Source organism: Gouania willdenowi, chromosome 1 (assembly GCF_900634775.1).
Source record: "Gouania willdenowi chromosome 1, fGouWil2.1, whole genome shotgun sequence".
Classification (NCBI taxonomy): domain Eukaryota; kingdom Metazoa; phylum Chordata; class Actinopteri; order Blenniiformes; family Gobiesocidae; genus Gouania; species Gouania willdenowi.
In genome coordinates, this window is record NC_041044.1 from 256,081 (window position 1) to 281,841 (window position 25,761).

General features: G+C 40.3%; 1 protein-coding gene across 2 annotated transcripts; it reads right to left on the bottom strand.

The window, feature by feature from the left end:
• Positions 1–698: 698 nt before the first annotated feature.
• pex6 (peroxisomal biogenesis factor 6) lies at positions 699–25,761 on the bottom strand. Of its 2 annotated transcripts, XM_028457688.1 has the most exons (18): positions 25,279–25,761; positions 23,777–24,340; positions 22,485–22,645; positions 22,325–22,408; positions 18,921–19,023; positions 11,056–11,186; positions 7,923–8,034; positions 6,185–6,387; positions 5,808–5,994; positions 5,605–5,681; positions 4,753–4,876; positions 4,468–4,673; positions 2,319–2,380; positions 2,098–2,206; positions 1,785–1,901; positions 1,559–1,636; positions 1,354–1,493; positions 699–1,279 (listed from the first exon to the last, which is right to left on the bottom strand). In XM_028457688.1, exons 1-18 carry the CDS (start codon positions 25,747–25,749, stop codon positions 1,143–1,145), a joined length of 3,066 nt encoding a protein of 1,021 aa, XP_028313489.1. In that variant the 5' UTR covers positions 25,750–25,761; the 3' UTR covers positions 699–1,142. The 2 variants fall into 2 exon arrangements, with proteins under 2 accessions (XP_028313489.1, XP_028313481.1); XM_028457680.1 differs by having other exon boundaries at positions 5,605–5,994.

Below are 25,761 nucleotides of genomic sequence, written 5' to 3' on the forward strand. Positions count from 1 at the left end.
AAGGGATGGGGGTGGAGCCAGTGGCCCTTCATCTGCAGCAGAACATTCTGTTGCGCACACAGACACAGCAGGAGATGAGCTGGCACAACCTCCTCCCTAGAAGACGGCCTTAGAAGACCTCCTGGGAGGGACTATCTCCAAAGTAGCACGTTCCACAATGGAATTGATGCAGAAATGTATAAATATAAAAATAAACGCCCATTCCCCTCACAAGCTGTCACTCAAGTGATGGAAAGAAAAAGCTCCACCCACCTCTGTCCCTAGTGAGACAGCAGAGACATTGTGAATAACCAGAGGTATCAGCTTCTCCATCAACATAGACATATGCTGATATTTCTTAAAAACAACATGAAATCCAAGGTCAGAAGGTCACAGAGAGGAAAGGGAGAAACAAGAGAGAGAGAGAATGAAAGCCATAGTTTATTTATATGATTTCTTTGATATGGGATTTGTTTTAAAGTCCAATTGTTCAGGCACAAAATACATTTTCAGAACTATTATGTAGTTTAGCATAGTTTATTGTAGAGCCAGAATTTAAATGAATAGACTTCTTCTTCATTTGTATTATTTCTTTATTAATTTCATTCAGGATTTCTTTTAAATTAAAATATATTGTTTTCAATAGTTTATCAAGGGATTCTTTTGACAATAAAAGAAAATATTACAGTATTTTCTAGTTTTTTTTAGGAATATTTTTCAGTCATCATTTGTCTACAGCCTCATTTGGTGAAATAAATCGTTACATCCCTAGTAACAACTGAACTATACACACACACACACGTACGTGTGTGTGTGTGTGTGTGTGTGTGTGTGCGCTCTCATTGCTTCTTCCATCACTCCAATGCTAGCTGCTACTTTAGCTTCCACATGTTTTGAGGTTTTCCAGCTCATAAACTGTTTGGTTTTCATCATTTATTCACATCAAACTGTTTTTTTTCTGCTGATGTTCTCACTGACCTTCACCTCCAGGTCTGAAGGTCATCCTCTCTCCTTCATCACTGCTTTTAATCTCATGAATACTGTAAATGTTCTCATTCTGTAGAGGGTTAAAGTAAACCCAGGACTGGACTGACAGGCTCTATTCTGGGAACCACTAGATGATGATGATGATGATGATGAAGATGAAGGCTGACTCCATCTTTTTACGTCACACTGAGTCTTATCTGAAGGTCTCTGTATCTCAGCAGCTCCTCCTCCGACACCGACGGCCTGAACGTTTCTAAAGCTGAGGTGAAGTCCTCCACAGAGAGCAGGAGAGGGGAGTCCTCCTGGTCCACACCTACACACACACACACACACACACACACACACAGCTACACACATTGTGTCTCACTGAGGCTAAAACGTCCTGACCTTCAGTAATCATAGAGATCTTCCTCTTGATGGCGGTCGTCATGGCGTCAGAACACAGAGCGTACATGTCAGCTCCCGTCATGTGGGCGGGGCATTGGTGGACCAGGTCCTCCAGCTTCACAGAGGGGTCCAGGTGGAACCTGGAGGTCAAGGTTAGACATGATGAGAGGAACGTAACCATGGAACCTAAAGGTTACTTTCTTACTTTCTGAGGATGGCTGAGAACACCTGGAGCTGAGAACATCTGTCCTCATTGATCCCCACGTACACCAGCTTATCAAACCTGGTCACATGGTCACATGTTAGCTCTACAGCTAACATTAGCATGGTCACAAGTTAACTCCACAGCTAACATTAACATGGTCACGTTAGCTCCACAGCTAACATTAGCATGGTCACGTTAGCTCTACAGCTAGCATTAGCATCCCTACCTGCCAGGCCTCAGCAGGGATTGATCCAAGAGATCAGGACGATTAGTGGCTCCGATCACAAACACTCCAGAGAATGATTGTAACGTGTCGAGCTCAGCCAGCAGCTGAGAAACCACCCTGAGGAGAGAGTGTGAGAAACACCAGCAGACTTACAACTTTAAAGTGTACCTGTAGTGTAAATAACAAAAACATGTTTTACCAATGAAAAGAATATGTGCACCTTGTTATTAAAAAACACATTAAAAGACTTTTTAGAACGTCTGTGGCTTTAAATAAATTGTGGGAGGTAGATTTACATAGGGTAGTTTTTCACCTGTCTATGACACCCCCAGAGTCTCCACTGCGCCCCCTACTGGGAGCCAGAGAGTCCAGCTCATCAAAGAAGACGATACAGGGAGCTGCAGCTCGTGCTCTGATAAACACTGACACAGACAGACAGACAGACAGACAGACAGACAGACAGACAGGAGGAGAGGCTGGAGAATAAATTAAAGAGTTGGTTTTCAACATGAGGTTTGGACCAGGGACACCAACCTTCTCTGATGTTTGCTTCACTCTGACCCACGTACATGTTGATGAGCTCTGGACCTTTAACACTGAAACACAACATCAGCTTTAGTCCCACTCAGCTCCGCCCCCTGCTGGTAACACCTGACAGGAAGTGATGCTCAGAAAGTAAAACAAGCTACAATGACCTCATGTTAACAGAGTGGTTGGGTCCAAAATAAAAAGTAGTCACATAAACATAAAGAAAAAATGTTTTATATTCCAATAAAATAACCTTATACTTTTATTATATTATGTAGTAAAATAAAACACTATGTTCATGTGACACTCAAGAACCAATGCAATAATGTGACTAATTATTATTGATGAGAACAGTGTATGTACTTAGTAAATATATGTTATATATATATATATATATATATATGTGTTTTATATAATTTTATATATACAGTGGTGTGAAAAAGAGTTTTCCCTCTTCCTGATTTCTAACTTTTTTCACACACTTAAATGTGATCAAACAAATGTAAAGATAACCCAAATAAACACAAAATGCAGTTTTTAAATGAAGGGTTTTATTAATGTATAATATATTTTATTAATATAACTGTAGTTGATCACACCTGTAGCCACACCCAGGCCTGATTACTGCTCACCTGTTCTCAGAAATCACTTCAATAGAACCTGAACCTGACAAAGTGAAGTAGACCAAAAGATCCTCAAAAGCTCTAGACATCATGTTGAGATCCAAAGATCTTCAGGAACAAATGAGGAAAAAAGAAATAGAAATCTATCAGTCTGGAAAAGGTTCTAAAGACATTTCTAAAGCTTTGGGACTCCAGAGAACCACAGTGAGAACCATTATCCACAAATAGAGAAAACAAGGAACAGTGGTGAACTTTCCCAGGAGTGGCTGGTCGACCAAGAGCACAGCAACGACTCATCCATGAGGTGACAGTAGACCACACAACAACATCTAAAGAACTGCAGGCATCACTTTCCTCAGTGAAGGTCAGTGTTGATGACTCCATCATAACAAAGACACTGGGTTAAATGTCTGTATGGTAGAGTTCTAAACCCAAAACCACTGCTAAGCAACAACAACATTAAGTCTCATTTTTACCAGAGAACATCTTGACTGAGAAAATATTCTGTGGACTGACGAGACAAAAGTGGACCTTCATAGAAGGTCTGTGTCCCATTACATCTGGTGTAAAATAACAGCACATTTCAGAAAAAGAACATCATACCAACAGTAAAATATGGTGGTGGTAGTGTGATGGTCTGGGGCTGTTTTGCTGCTTCAGGAAGACCTGCTGTGATAAGTAGAAGCATGAATTCTACCAAAAGATCCTGAAGGAGAACATCTGACCATCTGTTAGTGACCTCAAGCTGAAGCCAACTTGGGTTCTACAGCAGAACAATGATCCAAAACACACCAGCAAGTCCACCTCTGAATGGCTGAAGAAAACCTAAATGGAGATGTTGGAGTGGTCTAGTCAAAGTCCTGACCTCAGTCCTATTGAGATGCTGAGTCATGACCTTAAAAAGAGGTTCATGCTGGAAAACCCTCCAATGTGTCTGATTTACAATAATTCTGAAAAACTGTATTTTGTGTTTATTTGTGTTAACTTTGACTAATGTTTACATTTGTTTGATCTGAAACATTTAAGTGTGGAAAACATGCAAAAAAGTTAGAAATCAGGAAGAGGGTAAAGACTTTTATACAGCACTGTGATGTGAACAGTCTATGTTCATAGCTCTAAGCTGATCACATTACAGGGAGCTGAGACATATGCTAAGTAGTTTACTGAACATGTTCCAGACCCAAACACACACTGACTATTTAGAGGAGCTGACATGTCCACCAGATATGATGTATAGCAGATCTATTTCTGTAGGAGGAGCTTATGACTATACCATATTTACCTTTATATGTGATGGAGTTACTGATATATTGGAAGATGAACATGCAAGATAAATAAGGACACACCCCCTCACTATATTATCTATATCTATAAAAGTATTGATCAGATTAAACATTTACAGTGTGAATATTGATTAATTATGGAAGAATTGGTGAATATTTCAGAATGTTTTTAGCCTTAAGTATGTGGAACATTTCTTTAAATGACATAGAATGACTCAGCAGAAAAGATTTCAGAGATGAAGACTGTACCTTAAGAAGGTCATAGAACATTCCGTGGCCACAGTCTTGGCCAACAGAGTCTTTCCGGTTCCTGGGGGTCCATAGAGGAGGATCCCAGTCCTTTTCAGACCCAGGGGGAGGAGCTTAGCACACTGCACAGGAAGTCTGACGGTGTCCAGGATTTCTTTCTTCACGTCCTGCAGACCTCCAACATCCTCCCAGTGGACCTTAGGAATCTACGCATGCACACACACACACACACACAGTGTGACGGACCAGGATCAGGTTCAGATGATTGATGATTAGCAGAGGTACCTCTGGGGCCCCGATGGCCCTGGACTGGGTCTGCTGTAGAACCTCCAGGGAACTCATCAGGTCCTGGTACTGGATGTTAACTCCAGTAGAACACATGTTCTCCTCCTCCAGATGCTGATCATCACTAGAGGAACAACACACACACCAGAGAGTTACTATTGATATTATTGATTAGGCTTCTGGGCCAATCACCATCTGATCATATGAACAGTAATCTGAACTGAATTCAGGTTTTTTAGGTACTTCGTTACTGTAACCTGATATAACTTCACCTAAAATTACACAGTACCATGTTCTGGTACCTAAACACATCGTTGTGACTCTGAGGGAATAGAAGAGTTGCCAGTTTTCCAAGCAGGACCTGAACACGACATTTCACGCTTCACGAGTGCGTAATGACATCATAGCTGTGGTTCAGGAAACATAATAATAAGTCCATTAGTATGACTCTGGTTTTTAAAACATGATGCAGACTGAGCACCTGCAAAAAACATGACAGCTTAAATGTCTCTTAAAAACATTTAATTTAGTCCCTGAATATAAAGCTGTGAGACACACACTAGATCTATGTGGAGTAGAGACATGTTTACTGTAAAACCTGCTGTTGCTCATAGTTGTGTGTTCATCTGAAACAGAGAAGTCTCTACCTCCAGCCACATGTTCACCTCTGTACACAACACTATAGATCTATGTCACATAGAGCAAACATGTGGGCGCTGGGGAAGTCTTGGGTGTAAATGAGACCATATGTTAAAATCTACAGAAATTTTAATAACAATGAGGTCATGCTAAATATCAGCCTGATCAGATCAATGTAAAGCCTATTATTGATCTTATTGTCCTCAATCTCACCAGGTGTTAGTCAGTCTCTCACAGGCTGCCCTGCCCCCACCCACCAGGAGGGCCTTTAGGTCCCCCAGAACCAGGCCCTGGAGTAGAGAAAGAGACATGAAGATAGAGGGTACACACACACACACACAGACAGACAGACACACACAGAGACACACACACGGACAAACAGACAAACAGACACAGACAGAGACAGAGACACACACAGCTGTGAGGTGAGCCAGGTTGCTCAGGTTGCTGGTTCTGCTCAGGTGAAGCTCGTTGCTCAGGTTGATCAACATGTTGAGGCGTTGCTCCTCTGACGGACTCTCCATCTCCACCTGGTGGACGAACGCTGACATCACAGCTGAAGAGAGATCGCGGGCTCTGCTGGTGGTCGCTATGACAACCACACTGACACACACACACACACACAGACTCCTTCATGTCAGGATTAAACTCAGCATGAACAGAACCAAAGTTCTACAACTGATCAATAGATGGTGAATAAATGGTCTCTAATAAAACCTAAACAGACAATCAATGAAGCAACGATCAATCAGAATATCAGAGGTGTTGGTGTGAGTGATGAACACACACTGACCTACAGGGGGCGGTGCTGAGCAGCCTGCTGAGGGCCGCTGTGACCCTGCTGTCGTCCTCACTGGGTCCACGGACCCTAAAGAGGAGCTGGAGGTTTCTGAGCAGCAGGATGCAGCGTTGCAGAGAAGACGAGCTGTCCATCACCCCCCTCAGCTTCACCTCTGAGGCTGCTGCTGAGTCAGCACGCACACTCACACAGTCCACCTAATAATAATAATAATAATAACAACACACTCACACAGTCCATCTAATAATAATAATAATAACTAAAACTGCAAGCAGTTATGAAAGGGAGCCAAGCCTTCCCGCGTGACTCGGCCCCCAGGTTTCGTGGAGCCCGTGGAAGTACGTCATGAAGGATGATGGGCTCGTGGTGAGCGTCAGGACACAGGCCAACGTGCCGTTTGCTGTGAACATGTGGATATGAAGTTTTGGAAGATGTGATTTAAAGTGTGAAAGTTACAGGCCAAAATGCATTTGCACCCATTATAGCGCCACCTAGTGGTGCACTTTTTGGTATGGGTGATCTGTGTGCTGTTCTATATCTACCCTGTAAATTTCACTGCCCTCAACATAATAATTCAGCAGAAATAAATGTTTATTTATTTCATATGTACCCAACCCCCTTTGGGGGTTGGGTACATATGAGTAAAATGAGTAAATGAGTACATGAGTACATGAGTACTCATTAAGAGTAAATGAGTACATGAGTAAAATGAGTAAAATAAAACAAAAAACAAAAAGTACACAAAACAACAGAAATGCACAAAAATATACAAAAAGGCTTAAAAACACACAAAATGACTCCAAAAAACATATATTACAGAAAAATACACCAAACAAAAAAATATAAAAGAGAGTAAAAAAACAAAACAAAAATCAGAGTATGTAAATGGACTAAATGGACATGATTTATATAGAGCTTTATCACCACTGAAACAGTCTCAAAGTGCTTTACATATCAGCTCATTCACCCAATCACTCTCACATTCACACACCAGTGGGACAGGACTGACATGCAAGGCGCTAGTCGACCACTGGGAGCAACTTAGGGTTCAGTGTCTTGCCCAAGGACACTTCGACACATAGTCAGGTACTGGGATCGAACCCCCAACCTCTCCATCAGAAGACGACCCACTACCACCTGAGCCATGGTCGCCCTACACCTCTTTGTACATCCAACCCTTCAAACACATACCGTATTTTTCGGACTATAAGACGCACTTAAAATCCTTTCATTTTCTCAAAAATCGACAGTGCGCCTTATGTATGGAATTAATATGTCAAACTGTTTTAGTACAACTTTGGTAAACTATGAAGCTGCACCTCTTGATGGATTTTTGGCGCTTCAGGGCTACCGTAGTCAGACGCCTCGTGGAGTGATATGTACCAGTTCTGTGCTTTAATATACTGAAAAAGTGAGCGTAATGTTCTATATTTTATGTGTTAAACCTGAACAATGTTGACAGTTATTGTTAATGAGTTGAAAAACGTTTAACTTATCTGACTGTTTTGTTTTGCTTAATAATAATAATAATAATGATAACAAACCAGTGCGCCTTATAGTCCGAAAAATACGGTACTTATTTGGCCATAATTAACAAGTCTAAGCTCCTCCCACTATATGAATACATGCTTCCGACGGGCACTGTACTAGTTATTATATTTCATTATTATACATGCACAGTGCTCTAATGTGTCACTTCCTGTAGAGCAGCGTGTTATAGACGTGTTTGCACCTGGATCAGATGGAGGTTCAGTCTACTGCTGATCTCTCTCACCACCGTCATCTTCCCACTTCCTGTTGGACCATGAAGAAAAACGGTGCAGGCAGCCAGCGGACTGCTGCCTCTGGGACAGGAAGTGACATCACAGTCAGACAGGTAAACACTTCCTGTTGAACCCATATGTAGTAGGTTAAATCTAACACACATTAAAATGTCCACAGGGAGCAATAAGGACGTCTTTACAGTCAAGATTAGATTTATGGCTTATCTCATCAAATATTACAGAAAACAGCCAAAATGATCCCAACTGTATTTTCTGATCATAAAGCAATTATTGACATTAATCTTTCATCCAAAGGGGCAGACACAACACAGATTACTGGTAATTTAATAACCTCCCTTTAAGCATCTATAAAACTTAAGTATTTATTATAATGATCAATAAAACCTTCATTGATAATGATGAATTCAATAAACAAAGAAACTTATTAAAAAATATTGGAGAATGGCTTCAATGAATAGCTATGAACTGATGAAATTTGCCATCATGTTAATAGAAGAATTTCTAACAAAAGAAAAAAAAAGTATATGGTTATGAAAAATATGAGATTAATTAGGAAAGAAAGCTTAACTGAGGACGAACAAATAGAAGTTGAATTATGTCAAAATGCTTTAGATCAAATGTTGGTCCAGGAGCTAGAAAATATAGAGACGTACCAAATACTCTTTCATCTTGGAAAAAAGAAACTTTGAAATGTCATCTGTAATTAAAGTTAAAATAAACGATGTTATCTGTGAAGATGCTAAAGTAATTGCAGAATATGTAGCCAATTTTTATATTAGACTTTATTCAAAAGAAATGCATGATGAAAACGAAATAAACCAGAATATTAAACAAAATATAAATTCAATTGACAAAACCTTTAAAGGTTTCTGTGAAAAAAAAAAATCAAACTGTCTGAAGTGAAGGAATCCATAAGAGATCTAAAAACAATACATGGTAATAATTAGTGAATTTTATTTTAAGAAGAATTGTCTGTATTTTTAGTTCATGAGTTCATAAGAAAAAAGATCATCACTACAACAAAGCCTTATTAAAATAATTCCTCAACCTAAAAAGATAAAGTGAACCACAAAAAATTGGAGACCAATCACTGTTAAATAATGATGATCAATTATTTGTATCCATGTTTGCCAATAAACTGAATAAAAAAAATCATTGAACAATCAGGCTTTATGGCAGGCAGAAGTATAATCAATAATATTAGACTTATTTTGGAGCTGGTTGACTATAATGACTGTACAGTATATCTGAGTATTTATTGATTTTATAACGCATTTGATATGGTCAGTCACCAATTTATATCCATAACTCTGAAATGATTTGGTTTTATTTTAGCCATTAAAACATTGTATAACAATAGTTGTGTATAGATAGTAAACTGTCCCATTAGTCTTTACTGGCGATGGCCACTCATATAAAACACAGTTTAAAGGTATCTGCACATCTGATAGTTTAAAGTAATGTTTTTATGAATAATCAAACAGATGTAAAAGAGGTGATCACCTGTATCAGAGGTATCTGGGTTGGTATTCATTTAAGTAAGTTTGTTTTATTTCCTTAAAAAACTGTGATTTCTGAAATAAGTGGTTTTCCTGTAAAGAGAAGTGTAACCTACCATTATTCTAGATCATAATCAAAACAATAGATGCAACTTGAACTTTGACCCTATTGTCAGACTAGTAAAAACCTGATATAACATGTGGTTAATGAGAGATTTGTCCATTTATGGCAGAATTGTGTTGGTGAAGGCAAAGGTCAGTTTACATCTGTGTGGCCATAAACATATAATATATGTAATTAATCTAATCTGCTCTTTGATTTCATTTGGAAGAATAAGTCCCATTACCTAAAAATGAATATACTTAGTAACCAGAGTGGATAATAATTATTAATGTGTTGATAATGAGCTGATTGTGTGAACTAGTGAAGGATGAAGTTAACTTATGGAATACAATCCCTAAATATGTTGGAGGAGTGGAATTATTACAAATGTAAATGATAAACTACCTGTCAAACTCTCAGACTTCCATAAACAGGCTGGTCTACAAACACAACATCTGGCCAAACAGCTGCTTCATCTGGAATAATGAACCAATCAATCACCACAATAAATCACTATTCCTTAAAAATGGGTTTAATCATGGAATAATTTGGGTTAATCAGTTGATCGATGCACAGGGACAGTTTCTACGACCAGATTACAATCCTACAATCAGACTATGTCAAAGTACGTAAAGCAATACCAAATGAAAAACTACATTTGTTAAAGGTTCTCAATTTCATCCTCAGAAACAGAAATTAATAATGATAATAATTAATAAAAATAATAGAAATATTTTTATTAGAGAAATAAATATCACAAGCAAATCATTGCCAAATAAATACATCAGGAATATTATTCAACCTCCAAATAGACCAGTTGTAACATCTCACTCCATGGGTAATAAACTGGGGCAAGGCATGGTGGGTCAACCAGACGCTTTACATCTTCAATAAAATCAAAGAAGTCAACTTTAAAACCTTTAAAGGTTAAAGTTAAATATTAATCATAATTGTGAATTCTGCCAAAAGGAGATCAAAACAATGAGTCACCTGTTCTACAACTGCACTTACAGTAAAAACCTCTGGATCCACTTACAGCAATTTATTTACAATAAAACAGGATATATGGTCGCGAGAGAAAACCTCTTTTACTTTGAAAATCCCACCTTTCCTGAAGACCTCTCTTCTGATTCAAACCCTAATATTCCTCATTAAATATCACGTACACAAAGACAAACGGAGCCAAAACAAAATAAACCAGTATTTTCACACAATTAAATACAATAATGCCATAAACATTTACAAAACATTCAAGAAATATATCAACACTATGATTATTTTGTTTATTATTCTTGCCTATTCCTTTGTATTTGTATGTTCATTTCTGTATTACATTGTGTTGTATTTAAATGAGTCTAAATAAAAAAAAATATTTTAAAAACTTTCTGTAAGAAGAAGAGTACAGGCAGCCAGCAAGCTGCTGCTTCTGGGACAGGAAGTGACATCACAGGCAGACAGGAGTTACCAGTGCTCTCTTACCTGTGGTCAACATGAGGTTGGATGATGTTAGTGAGGACGTCTACAGTGGTGGTGAGTCCAGCAGCAGGAGACGTGCTAACGGATGCTCTGTGGATAGAGCAGCAGGGCACGGAGCACACAGTGGGCGTGGCCTAATGAACCATCAACCAATCACAGGTTACACAGCAATATGACACTATACACTGTTTTAAATTTTTCTTCTACACCAGCTTCAGCGTGACACACACTGCTCTATACACACACACATATATATAGAACTCTATACACAGCACAATATACAGTATATATAAAACTATATATATACACACACACAACTCTATACACAGCACTTATATATATATATATATATATGTGTGTGTGTGTGTGACAGGCAGTGCCTACCCAAGGGTGAACTGATGTTTTGATTATTTGTTTTAATAATAATATCATTATAAATTGTTTTTTTTTTTCCATTTCCAATAGCCTACAGTACCTATAAGTTTGAAAGTGTCAGCATTGTGTGCGTTTCATAGCCCAAATTACTAAACATCACTATTTCCTGGAACAGCTGCACAGTCTCACTACGCTGTAAGGCAGGAGGAGGCCACGCCCCCTCCCAAAAGCACATTGCTGCTCTGCCTCTGTTCTCATTGTGTGTTTTTATGTGTTTGCACATGCTCAGTCAGGTCCCCAAGATGAAAACCATTTACGTCCAAAGGCAGCTCTCTACGCTGCCTTTGGACGTAACCGTGCTATGCTAAATGCTATACCTAAGTTCACAGTGCATTAGTGAATTGATCCCATGTGACCGCTGCTGCTACGTTCTCTAGCTAGTGGGGGGGTTAACACTACAGTCAGGATGACAGCGCTAGAGACGATAAATAAACTTTGTTTTGAGGAAAAACAACATCTTTTAAAAGATGGAGACCAACACCTGAGCTACCAGACCTTCAGCAAAGGTAAGGTCAGAACATTGTTGGTACTTTCTGCAGTGAATAAAACAAAAGGAAGGATTGACTTTGTGGATGCTCCTCACTGAGGATGTTCTGAGTTGTTGTTGTTGTTATTTTCTCCATGTTTCTGTGTTTCCAACACAAACAACAGATGTGCTGTCGTGTCATGAGATATATGTTGTTGGAGAGTATGGAGGCTATATTAAATAATGTTTATGTTTCTTTAATGGTGTTTATGATGTTGATTTTGTTAGATGATAAATACTTGTTCATGTGGATCTAATTGGGTTTTTCTTTATTATGGATTTTATATTTTGATAAGTGCATTGAGATGGTTGTTGTAAATTGTGCTATACAAATAAAGTTGAATTGAATTAACACTTGCCAGCAGAAACATATGAAATTGTCATTAGTGGTCTCCATTTGCAACGTGCCTACCCAACCCTAGTGGTCACGACACGTCACTGCTTATATATATATATATATATACATACACACATACATATATATATATATATACACACATACATACATACACACAACTCTATACACAGCACTATATATAATGTATGTAACTCAATAACAGTATATAAAACTATACTGTATATTTACACAACTCTATAAACAGCACTAAATGTGTATTATATATATATATATATACACCCAACAATACACAGCACTCTATATATATTAAGGCCAGGAAAATTAGCATGTTAATGATTTGTGTCCTTTTTTTCATATTAATGTGTTCAAATTAACTTCCCTAGACAGTACAATGATAAACTCCATACAGAGCAGAAGAAGACATACTTGTGTTTCCTGTAGCTAATGCTGCTATAGTCTGAGCTAGCAGTGAATCACTGAAAACACACGCTTCTAAATGGACAGTTTAGATTTAAAGTAGAAGGGGATGTGGACAAGACAAAAGTATTATTATTAATAATAATAATTGCAAAGGGGAGTTTAATTACCACCGCAGTCATTTTTCCTTAATGTATCATCTATGAGTGAAGCATCTGGGTTCAGCGGCGGCGTCAGACAGACCAGGCGGACTATGGCAAACAACTCTGGAGGAGAAGTTTGGTGTGATAGAAGGGGACCCATTTCCAAACACATTAATAACAAGTTAACCAATGCAATTGCATGTTGGATAGCTACACATTGCTGCCCTATAAATATTGTTGAAGATGTGGGATTGCACAAAGGGCTCAAAAACTTGAAACATTGCACAAAGCACCTTATGTCGCCCTAACAGTAGATCACAGGACTTCACGTGGAAACGAGAACTATTTGGGGGTTACAGCTTACTTTGGTGACGATGAATATCGTTTGCTTTAACGGTGAGCAACCCCAATGAACGCCACGATGCTGAGGCCTGTGAGCAGCACTCTGAAACCATTGTACGTGAATGGAATAATGAAAAAAACTTCTCAACGCTTGGAACAGACAGTGCACGCAGCTGTGAGACAGCTTCCCCATGAACATCTGCCGTGCAATGCACACGCTACACAGAGATCAATCAATGACGCACTGCTCGATAGTGGCTTTGACAGTTTTGGCCAGATGCCGAAAAATAGTTGGTCACTTTAAGCACAGTCCAATATAATATAATATAATCATCCAATACTGGAGAGCTCAATGAACAACAAGTGGCACTTCATCAAAAAGAAGAATCCCTCGTTCAAGACGTGCCTACAAGGTGGAACTCCACTTTAGAGATGATGAAACAAGTCCAGCAAAATAAGGCACCCATATCTACAACCCTGTCACACAGCAACATCTCCATGCAGGTGAATATTCTATTTATTCATTTTTTTAGAAATTACATTTATTGGTCATTTAAGTTATTGCTTATTAATTGAATTTATGAACCATTTGTGTACCAGTGATACCTGTGCATTCTTCAGGTGGTACTGAGGCTTTATTCATTTGACTTGGAGGTGATTTTATTTATACTTTTGTAATACATTTAGGTTAAGTGTTTTTATGGTTAAGGCATCGTTTACACTCAGTTCAGACAATTTATTTTAGAGGCTTTATAAATCAGTTTTAGTCCTGATTTGATCTTGATGTTTTTAAGTGTACTAATGAATGAACCCATTATCCCTCTCTTTACAGATATGTCACAGAAATACTGGGTGGAGAGCACTACATCTCCTGCTCAGCTGCGCTGCCTGCTTTGTGCCACCTCTTCAGAGTCATGGAGCCTTCAGACGATGATCTGGTGAACAGGGTTCGGCTAAAAAAACGCCTTTTCTGAGAACCTGTCTCAACAAAAACAAAATGCCAATCTTTCTTGAGCCAAAGATTCAATTACTCAAAATGCCTGCCCAAATGTGAGCAAGGTGAATGTGGAGTTCTTTAACAGAGCTAATAAATGAAGAAATCCCCTGAAACAACTACTGTGCCAGCAAAGAAGATGATTTTCTTACAAATCATCTGATTCAGACACAGATGAAGAAGTGGAGAACATCCAAATAATGTTAAACATCTATAAGTCAGAATCCAAACTTGAGATGGATGAATGCTCTCTGCAGTGGTGGCTGAAGAGAAAGGACTCCTATGGTAAACTGCACCACTGTGTCCTGTGAGAAACTGTAATTCAGAGAAGGAGGTCTTCTCTCTCCTCTGCTAATGTGAAAGAGGAATAGGTTTGGTTAAACTAGCAAAGCTAACAGAACAAATAAGCTAACTGCAGATGTTGTGCAACATCTGAAAGCTGCTAAACTAATGCCCAAATCAAATACATCTCAGAAGATTTTTTCAGAGGTCTGAAGTACAGGACTAACAGGTTTTAGAATGTTCTAAGAACCCCAGAAGACAGGTGGTTGTTTTGTTTGCAGAGGGTTTTGTACTGAAACATGAATTTACTGATAGGAACCATTGGAACCAATGATGTTCTACTGCTTCTGAGAAAAATGACTGTACATTGTTTAAGGTTAGTGTTCTAACGTTCTGTTCATGGTTTACATTATAGAATACTACAATGTTGCACAAACAATGAAAGAAATGTGACTGTTGTAAGCTTTGCCTTTTAATCTTTAAAGATTAAGATTAAGATTAAATCGGGGCTTTCGCCTTTAATTGGCCATGTAATGTTATTACATTAATGGAATTTGTCCTCTGCATTTAACCCATCCGTGAGGAGCAGTGGGCAGCCATTTTGCGGCGCCTGGGGAGCATTTCGGGGTTAAGGGACTTGCTCAACATCCCAAAGTGACGGCCCAGGTGAGGCTTGAACCGGCAACCCTCCGATTACAAGCCCAGCGTTGTGTTCCCACCAAGGGGACACAACGAGTCGCCCTGCTGGCCCCCAGGCGCACCGACCGAGCCCCCCAGACGTGCGATGAACCTTAGTTGTTGCTAAAGTTTTTCAGAAAAGCTTTTAGTTAACTGGATTAAAATTTTTTTTTATCCTTTTATGATGCTGCTCTTATGATGTATATGCACCAATGTTTTATTATTCTATTATGATGTTGGACTTGGATTTTCACCACAGCTCTTAGGGCACTTTGTGATTTTATCTGCAAAAAGTGCTTTATCAAATAAATTACTTACTTATACTAAAGTCAGGCATGCAAGGCCGCGGCCCGCGCCACCCACCCCGGAAGACCTCCGCCAGGACCAGCCCAGCCAGTCGGCCAAGCCCGCCGGACACCAAGAGCACCCCCACAGAACCGGCCACAGTCCGGCAAGACTGCACAGCCCCAGACGGCGCAAGGACAGCAGCCCAGGTCCCGCTGCCCACCTGACAGTGCAAGCCATGGGGCAATGTCCCCCACTGGCGTGCGAAAGACTGGTGGCCACTACCGTGGGGAGGAGGCACTCCAACGGCACACATCCAGTGCGGAACAGCAGCCCCAGCCAAGGGAGCCCTGGACCCATCTACCGGTCCGCAGATAGCATGACAGACCTACCCAGTGGCCGACAGCGACATCAACCACTGGAACAGCTAGCGCCAGGAGACGAGACAAGCACCAAGCCACACCCGAAGGGAAGAGGCACCCCCACGCCCCGCCAGGCCAACACCGCCCGGAGAGACCCCGCGAAGAAAGCCCCCAGCAACAACCTGGCTGGTCCATTCCAGAACCTCCATCTGATTGTGGTGAAGCCATTGTTTAGTTGATGCTGTGCTTAGGGTCACTGTGGTGTTGAAAGATAAAGTTCTTCTTCATCTTCAGATTTCTAACAGAAGTCTGAAGGTTTTGTTCCAACACTGTCTGGTATTTAGAACTGTTCATAATTCCCTCCACCCTGACTAAAGCCCCAGTTCCAGCTGAAGAAAAACAGCCCCAAAGCATGATGCTGCCACCACCATGCTTCACTGTAGGTAGGTGTTCTTTTGGTGATGAACAGTGTTGTTTTTGTGCCAAATAAAACTTTTGGAATTATGGACAAAAAGTTCCACCTTGGTTCCATCAGACCATAACACATTTTCACATGTGTTTGGGAGATTTTAAATGTGTTTTTACAAAATGAAGCTGGGCTTAGATGTTTTTCTTGGTAAGATAAAGCTTCCATCTTGCCATCCTACCCCATAGACCAGACAAATGAAGAAGATGGAGATTGTTGTCACATGTTCTACACAGACAGTACTTGTCAGAACTTCCTGCAGCTCCTTCAATGTTGCCGTCGGCCTCTTGGCAGCCTCCATGACCACTTTTATTCTTGTCTTGACATCAATGTTGGATGGACGTCTTGTTCTTGGTAAAGTCACTGTTGTGCCATATTTTCTCTACTTGATGATGACTGTCTTCACTGTGTTCTATGTTATATTTAATTCATTAGAAAGTCTTTTGTAGCCTTCACCTGACTTATATCTTTGAACAATGAGATCCTCTGATGCTTTAGAAGTTCTCTGAGGACCATGGATTGTTCTAGAAGATGTAGCTACAAAAATGTGAGGAAAAGCTTCTAGAACATCTGAACTTTATTTGTGGTTAATCAGAGACACTTTAAATGGTGACAGGTGTGTGCTGACTCCATTTAACATGAGTTTGAATGTGATTGGTTAAATCTGAACACAGCCCCGCCCCCAGTTATAAGAGGGTGTGAACACTTAAGTCAACCTCATTGTCCCAGTTTTTATTTTTTCTTCACCTCCTTTAAATGTTTCAGTTTGTTTTTAATATCATTGCACAGGTTCTAGGTCACATTAAAGGTGGAAAAAGTTGTGAAATTATTTATCTTGATGTTATTTTTTTACATCACAAAAACTTGGCATTTGAACAGAAGTGTGCCCCCTGGAGAGGATTGTGAAACTAAACCCATTCAAACATGTGGAGGAGATTCACAAAGAGTGACTGTAGTTGGAGTCAGAGCTTCAAGAACCATCACGTACAGACGTATGTAAGACATGGTTTCAGCTGTAGCATTCCTGGTGTCAAGACACTGAACTAGAGACAGCGTCAGAAGCGTCTCGTCTGGGCTAAAGACAAAAAGGACTGGACTAGTGCTGAGTGGTCCAAAGTGATGTTCTCTGATCAAAGGACATTTAGCATGTTCTTTGGAGATCAAGGTCCCAGAGTCTGGAGGAAGAGAGGAGAGGAACAGAATCCACGTTGCTTGAGGTGGAGTGTAAAGTTTCCACAGTCAGTGATGGTTTGGGGTGCCATGTCATGTGCTGGTGTTGGTCCACTGTGGTTCCTTAGGTCCAAAGTCAACGTAGACGTCTACCAGGAAGTTTTAGAGCACTTCATGCTTCGTGCTGCTGACCAACTTTATGGAGATGCACATTTCATTTTCTAACAGAACCTAACATCTGCACACAGTGCTAAAGCTACCAGTACCTGGTTTAAGGACCATGGTATCCCTGTTCTTGATTGGTCATCAAACTGGCCTGACCTTCACCCCATAGAACATCTATGAGGTATTGTGAAGAGAAGATGTGAGACACCAGACCCAACAATGTAGAAGAGCTGAAGGTCACTATCAGAACAACCTGGGCTCTCATAACACCTGATCAGTACCACAGACTGACCCACTCCATGCCACGCCCACTGCTGCAGTAATTCAGACAAAACCAACTAAGTATTGAGTAGATGATCATACTTTTCATCTTCATACTTTTCATCTTCATACTTTTCATTTGGACAACATTTCTACAAATATGTTTTTGTATCAGTTTTAAGTAATATTCTAATTTTCTGAGATAATGAATTTGGGGTTTTCATTAGTTGTGAGTTATAATCATTAACAATAAAATAAATAAACATTTGAAATATATCAGTCTGTGTGTAATGAATGTAGACATTATACAAGTTTCACTTTTTGAATGGAATTACAGAAATAAATCAACTTTTTCATGATATTCTAATTATATGACCAGCACCTGTATATAAAACTAAATATATACAATTCTATATATAAACTTCTATATGCAGTACTCTATACAGTATATAAAACTATATAAATATAAAACTATATAAATATATTTAGCTGTTTATAAAAAGACTCTCCTCTCATTGTGAAGCACAGTTCACATGTTAATATTTATTAATATATTCAGTGGTAGGGGTAATACATTACAGTAATTATATTACTGTACTTTTTAGGGTAACAAAGTAAATGCATTACACTAAAAATATTGGTAAACAAAGAACTTTACATCTATACAGTAGGAACGTACGCTACGACGTGACCTGTATTTACCCATTAATCGTCTGTATCATTATACTGTATAATAGCATTAGTATTAATAATGCTATTAATACATTATTATTATAGTATTATTACAGTAATAATGTAGTACTGTAGTGTATTATAGCTTGGCATAGTTGACACTAATCTACAAACTACAGTAAGTCTTATTAAAGAAAACAAAGATAATTCACAAAAAAAATCACTAATACAATAATAATGAACACACTGTATTTTTAAAATCCACAGGTGGATACGTGACTATAATAAAATATTATATAATAAATAAAGTACCATAAATAGTGAGGTGTGTGTCTTGTCAGCCACGTAGAAGTGTTCTTCTTCTCCGTCTGCAGACGAACACACTTTGCTTACTCGAAAAAACAGCACCAGACTCCTGAGGAACACACACGCACACACACACACAGAGAGAGTTAGGATCTCTGTTGTGTAGTTGTTCTCAGTGCACACAGGGGGGCAGACATCACCTGCTAGGTAGCAGATCCTCCACAAAGCGTTTAAATGATGTCACATTAGTGCCAAAAAGCCACGCACGTAAACACAAGACCACACGTATAGATTGTTTTCACGGTGTGTCATCAACTCGGAAGTCGCCATTTTGAAGATATTTGGAGATATATTTGGAGTATTTTATAGTCAGTAGTTCTACATCAGGAGAGCAGTGACATGAGACTAGCTCAAGGTTGTTGCACCAGTTGTTATTGGTGTTTATGTAAACACCACCGCCCTTATCTCCTGTCTTACATTTAAATCCATCTTCAGGTAGTCCAGTTTGTTCTCCAGGGAACAGACATTAGAACACAGGATGGAAGGAAGCAGTTTTCGCTGAGGATTAGCATTTAGCTTGGTTGTTAGCCCCGCTCCTGCTTCTGATTACACCACTTACGTCTCCTCCACTGATGGTACGAGTCTCTGCTACTCCATAGGCCGCTGGAGTAGCGGAGCCTTGTACCAGCGGTATGATCAGAAACAGGAGCGGGGCTAGCAACCAAGCTAAAAGCTAACCCTCAGAGAACGGTTTATAGCTGCTACAGATGATGGATTTTCTTCGTTCCTTTTTCAGAGCACATAAGATCTTAATTTCTGTCAGGACATAAAGACAATTTCAACCAAAAACTTATAAAGTGTATCTGGAGAAAATTACCTACCCTACCTTTAAGACAACCATTCAGAAAGAAGAGTAGCAGTGAGCGTCTATTGGCAACAGCATAGCCATGCATACTGATGAATAGTTGCATCCATAGTTTTGTATGAAGTTAAGATTGACAATGACTCGAAATATATTTGCTAAATGTTTTAATGTTTGCGTCAATATTAAGTTTTTCTGCAACAAACAGTGGCTGAAATAACAGGTCGTTTATTTTATATCATTTTAAAAGAAGACGTACATTTTTTTTTTAAATAACATTAAATCATAACAACAGGTTACATTTATTCTGTTTTTTATTTTACATAAATGCTGTACATGAATTAATTTAACAGTAACATAACCAACTTATCATCTGCATTGTTTCACCCCATGAATTAAATTCAGAGGGTCCAGCTCTGATAGTGGGGTCTCCTAACCCTCTTCCCCTGGTCAGGGGTCTGTAACCTTTACTCTACAAGGAACCATTGAACCTCATCTCACCTGGATTAAAGTCCTCCTGGAGCCATAAATACCTTCTCTATGAAGACAATGCAGTGTATTACATTATATACAGTTATAATTATAGAGAATAATGTTTGATTTATATTGATCACGTAAATGGAAACTTAAAAACAGTTTAAAATAAAATAAATTGATTATAAATTATTTATTTTTCCATTTCCAATATCCTACAGTACCTATAAGATTCAAAGTATCAGCATTTTGTGCGTTTCATAGCCTAAATGACTAAACATTGCTATTTCCTGGTACGGCAGAGAAGCTGCACAGTCTCACTCCGCTGTAAGGCAGGAGGAGGAGCCAGGAGGAGGCCACACCTCCACCCAAAAGCACATTGCTGCTCTGCCTCTGTTCCCATAGCGTGTTTTTATGTGTTTACACATGCTCAGTCAGGTCCCCAAAGATGAAAACTATTTACTTCCAAAGGCAGCTCTCTACGTTGCCTTTAACCATGCTATGCTAAATGCTATACGTACGTTAACAGTGCATTAGTGGATTGACCTATTCAGACATCCACATTTTAAACAGGAAGTGGTGTCCAACAACTTCCTGTGGCTATAGCTTTAGCATTAGTAAGAAAAATGCTCAGTCTTGGCCTGGTTGCTCTTGTTCTGCTCCTGGCTGCTCTTGTTCTGCTCCTGGCTGCTCTTGTTCTGCTCCTGGCTGCTCTTGTTCTGCTCCTGGCTGCTCTTGTTCTGCTCCTGGCTGCTCTTGTTCTGCTCCTGGCTGCTCTTGTTCTGCTCCTGGCTGCTCTTGTTCTGCTCCTGGCTGCTCTTGTTCTGCTCCTGGCTGCTCTTGTTCTGCTCCTGGCTGCTCCTGGTTGCTCTTGTTCTGCTCCTGGTTGCTCTTGTTCTGCTCCTGGTTGCTCTTGTTCTGCTCCTGGTTGCTCTTGTTCTGCTCCTGGTTGCTCTTGTTCTGCTCCTGGTTGCTCTTGTTCTGCTCCTGGTTGCTCTTGTTCTGCTCCTGGTTGCTCTTGTGGGGCAAAAAAAACAGCCGTACCCATGTAACCACGCTTTGGTTTGGTGGATCTAAGCAGTTATGAGGGATGAGGGTCTGTAATCTGTATTCTACACTACACCAGCACTTCACTCAGGAGGATCTAGACAGCAAGTGCACTCTGTGGGACGTGACAGGGCGTTCAGCCACTCCGTCCAAAATAAGGTCACCATACACACTCGCACTGATGCGACCAGATAAAATTCACTCGCATACACTGAAAAACATATGCGACCATTATGGTTCAAGTGTGGAGCTTTGTGTTTACTTAACTTTCACAAATACAGTGTTAGGAGTGTTAAACAGTACATTTAAACACTATCACAAGCAGATATTTTTTCATGCTGAAAATACAAGAACCTATAGTAGAGACCAGTAGGCCATGGGCTTTCAAGATGGCCACTTCTGACTACTACGGCAACAGTGTTAGGACAAAACACACAAACTCACCCAGACCTTTACAGGCTGACACGATCCCAACTTATAATGTATTACACACAGACAGCACATGGAGTGTGTGTTTTTATTTGTTTAGCATGAATAAGGTTTGCCTTTTTGTAATTACATCATTAGAATCAGTTTATTTAAATGATCTTATACAAACTGTATTGTTTTGAGGCCATAATTTGCCTTAACTCATTATGCATTGGATATATTTTTGATGTGAGAATCGTTTGAATTGAATGGTGAGACAAAGGTTCACATCCCTAATAAAGATCATCTTTGTTTTGTTCGTACTCAGATGTGAAGATGATGACTTTCACCCTGGAAACATTTCTGTTCTTGTTTGACCTCAGTGGGCGGGGCCTCAGAAAGAGGTCATAACATGTTACTGATGATAGATTTCAACCTCATTTATCATCACCTGATCATTGGCTCGCTGTGATTGGTCAGATAGCGATGATTATAAATCACACATTGGTCCTGTCCTACCACACAATGTGACCTCACATCTACACACGCATCTACTCACATGGTTGATAAATGAGGGTGTGTGTGTGTGTGTGTGTGTGTGTGTGTGTGTGTGTGTTACCTGTAGCTTCCCTCCATGCTGTTCTCCAGCAGGTCAGGATGGTTCTTAGCAGGAACAGTGATGATGTCTCCTGTAGAGAGCAGCCTGTATATGGTTAAATGAGTTCATTAGTATTATTATTAATAATAAGTTCATCTTAAAGCCATATGAACCATGTGACCTGGGCGTGTTGAAGTGCTGTTCCAGCAGGTTATCACAGGAGCTGATCTGGTACAAAGGACATGTGACAGGCTGGAGGCGGAGCTCCTGAGCATGAGGAGGACAGGTAGCATCACACACACTCCTGGAGCAGGAACTATCTCCTGATCCTGATCTGTATTTCTGAGGAACATATCATAGACATGTACATCTAGTCAGTGGACATTGTTCACAGAAACAGCTTTAGATGGTTGATGACACTTCATTAAGCTGTCATTTGGTCAGAGAGGGACGACTTACTGTATGTACAGTACCTATATATGGGTCACTGGTTCTAACCCAACCATCACTTTGGTTCTGAGAGTCTGATTATGTTGAACGTCGCTTTGGATAAAAGCATTGGATTAATGAAATGTGATCTGCTCCTCATCAAAAATGTTAAAGTCCATGTAAAGCAGAAATAAATGTGTGTTATGAGAAACATGTGTCACTGACCACTGAGACACATTTGAAAGAAGAAAAAAATCACTACGTTTATAAAATGAAGTCTCAAAATCATGGAAAAACAAGCATTTCTTTCTGCTCTGAAAAGCTGGGGGGTGTAAAAGGCCTTGGACCACGCCCACGCACGGATAGGGCACCGCCCCCGTATAACCCTATGGGAGAGAGCAGTGTGAAAGCAGCTCCAGCATCGATGGTGCTTCCAAAAGTGCTCGGATCAGGATAAACGAGGTGTCAGTGGAAAGGTCTGCTTCACCCTAGTGTGAATATGTGCATCCGTCCCGGGTAGAGTCATTTCTTGGAAAATGTGGCACCAGCGAACGCGTTTTATTCCCCAGTCCAAATATGTGGTTTGTTTTCGGCTAGGGGACGAATTGCGTCTGCAGGAGGCCGTAGAAGTTAGGTGTGCTTCAGCAGCAGGGTGGGGTTAATGCTAATGATGGTCGCATTACGTAACGCGGCTATGATTTCTGACCCGCCCATTAAATCCTGAACACAGACATTTGAAACACAGTTTGTGAAGCCTCGCTCCACTATTACATTATAAATGGTTGAATGACTTTTTACATGTTTTAAAGATATACATTTATGACCTATTTAGTGTTTAGTGTAATTCAGAATTTACTTTACACGCTCTTTCAGTGGATTCACTAAGATGTGAAATAAAGGCTATTAAACCAGGTGTGTCCTTAAATCCATTATTATGAGGATGAATTATTATTAATGTGAGATATCTGACCTTCGTCCTCAGCGTACTCTGAATTATCATGATTATTATTATGAATAATAATATTAATGTATTAGATGTCTGACCTTCATCCTCAGCGTAGTGTTGCCCTCAGGCGTCACGTCTCCGTTGGTCAGGTTGAACCACAGCGTTGGTGAGATGAAGCCCACGTTACCATGGAGATCAACCACCGTCACAGAGAGAGGACGCTCTGCCCCTCCCCCACCCCTCCACACCCTCACCCACTCATGGTTGAACAGCCCCAGCCTGAGAAGCAGATGTTTACTAACAAACAAACAGCTGTCCACATCCACACCCCCACCATCCTGCCCTCTAAGCCCCGCCCACTGCTGCGTGTCCACCACCTGGACCTCCACCCTGCACTCCAGGGCCAGCAGGAGGTCTCGTAAGCCCATCCCCAGCCACCTCCTGCTGTCAAAGAGGGAGGGGCTTAACTCCTCCAAGCTGTCTGCATAACGAGCAAAGTCTGACACATGCAGCTGGAGCGGTCTGTGGAGAGCAAAGCATGCTGGGAAGGATCCTGGACTGGTCCCTGAGTCCCAGTAGGGGGTCAGAACCACAGTGGTGTCAGCTGTGACCCTCCCCTGGGTCACCGGAGAACACTCTAGAACCATCAGGGGGGGGCGCTCCTGGGTAGACAACAACAACAGGACACTACTCAATAACACTGATTATAAAAAGCCCTAGTACAGTAAAGCCAGTCCACTGTTCACATGCTAAAGCTAACGTCTATTTTTAGCTGCACGTGTACACTAAGCATTATGGTAAATGCATAAACAAACTGATTTTTAGCTTAAAGGCACTTAATACATAACCACCAAGTAAATAAATGCATTCTAAATAAATGGAACATTTTATGATTCAAAAACAATAATTATTTAAGGATAATACTGGAAGTAGGAGTATCAATACACCACACTTTCACTCATAGATCAAAACTCAGTTATGATACTAATAACCATTATCATTAATATTGTCATTACTTATAATAGTTATATTTAATAATTATAAATAACAATCTTCCTCCCATCAATCAAACTACATGTGCAATCACTGATCCTATCTATAATTATAATAATCATAATTATAATAATTCACATCCAGTGCATCCACTATCGGTACCATAGTGATTAATGTATCTCACCAACATGTTTATATTATGTTTTATAATATAATGAGTGTTATATGTTTCTCTTATATTTCATTTAAGTGTGTGTTATGTCATTCCTCATTCTTGGAGAGTATCTTAATTTAGTTGTGTATGTTATATATATTAACGTCAACTCATCTTTTCAGAATAAAAGACCAATAAACTAGATTGAGCTTTAATAACATATTAAATTTAAATTCCACTGATGTTACAGTACCATTCCACTTCAGATTAAGATTAGATCTGAGGTGGCATTTCAAAATAAAAGCCTCCCAAAGTAGAGTGATGTGATTGGTGTGTTCATATCATTGACATGAACTAACATCACTTCTATCTTTATTTTGGAGGGTCATAAAAAAATATTATATACTATATACGACTCATATATATAGTATATATGAGTCCATGGTTCCTCACCTGGTCCTGGTCCAGCCCCTCCAGGCCCAGGAGAGGCTCTCCTTCCCGGGCCAGGAGCCAGTGCCCCGGGCTACAGAGCTCCATCAGTCTGCGGGAAAACGTGTCCTCTACTGCCCGCTGGAGGCTCCACCTGCTGCCGGTCCCCAGCACAACCCTGTGCAGCTTGACCGGCTCCACGGCCCGGACCGTAGCGGTGCTGTGGTCCTCCACCCCGAGCTGCTGGAGGAACAGGCGGCTGATGAACAGCTGCACCGGGGCTCCGGAGCTGCTGTCCGACACCTGTGGCTCTGTCCCGGTGTGAACCCGCACTAAGAGGCCCTGAGGCGGCCTCAGGCTCAGCAGAACCGTGGGTGGGTCTGAGTCCCGGTGGAACACTACGGTCCACTGGGACGGACACACCAAGACCTCCATAGGGTGGAGGTGGGGGGGAAACGAACTCAGACACACCAACCGGACCTCCACCGCCGCCATCTTTAATTGAAC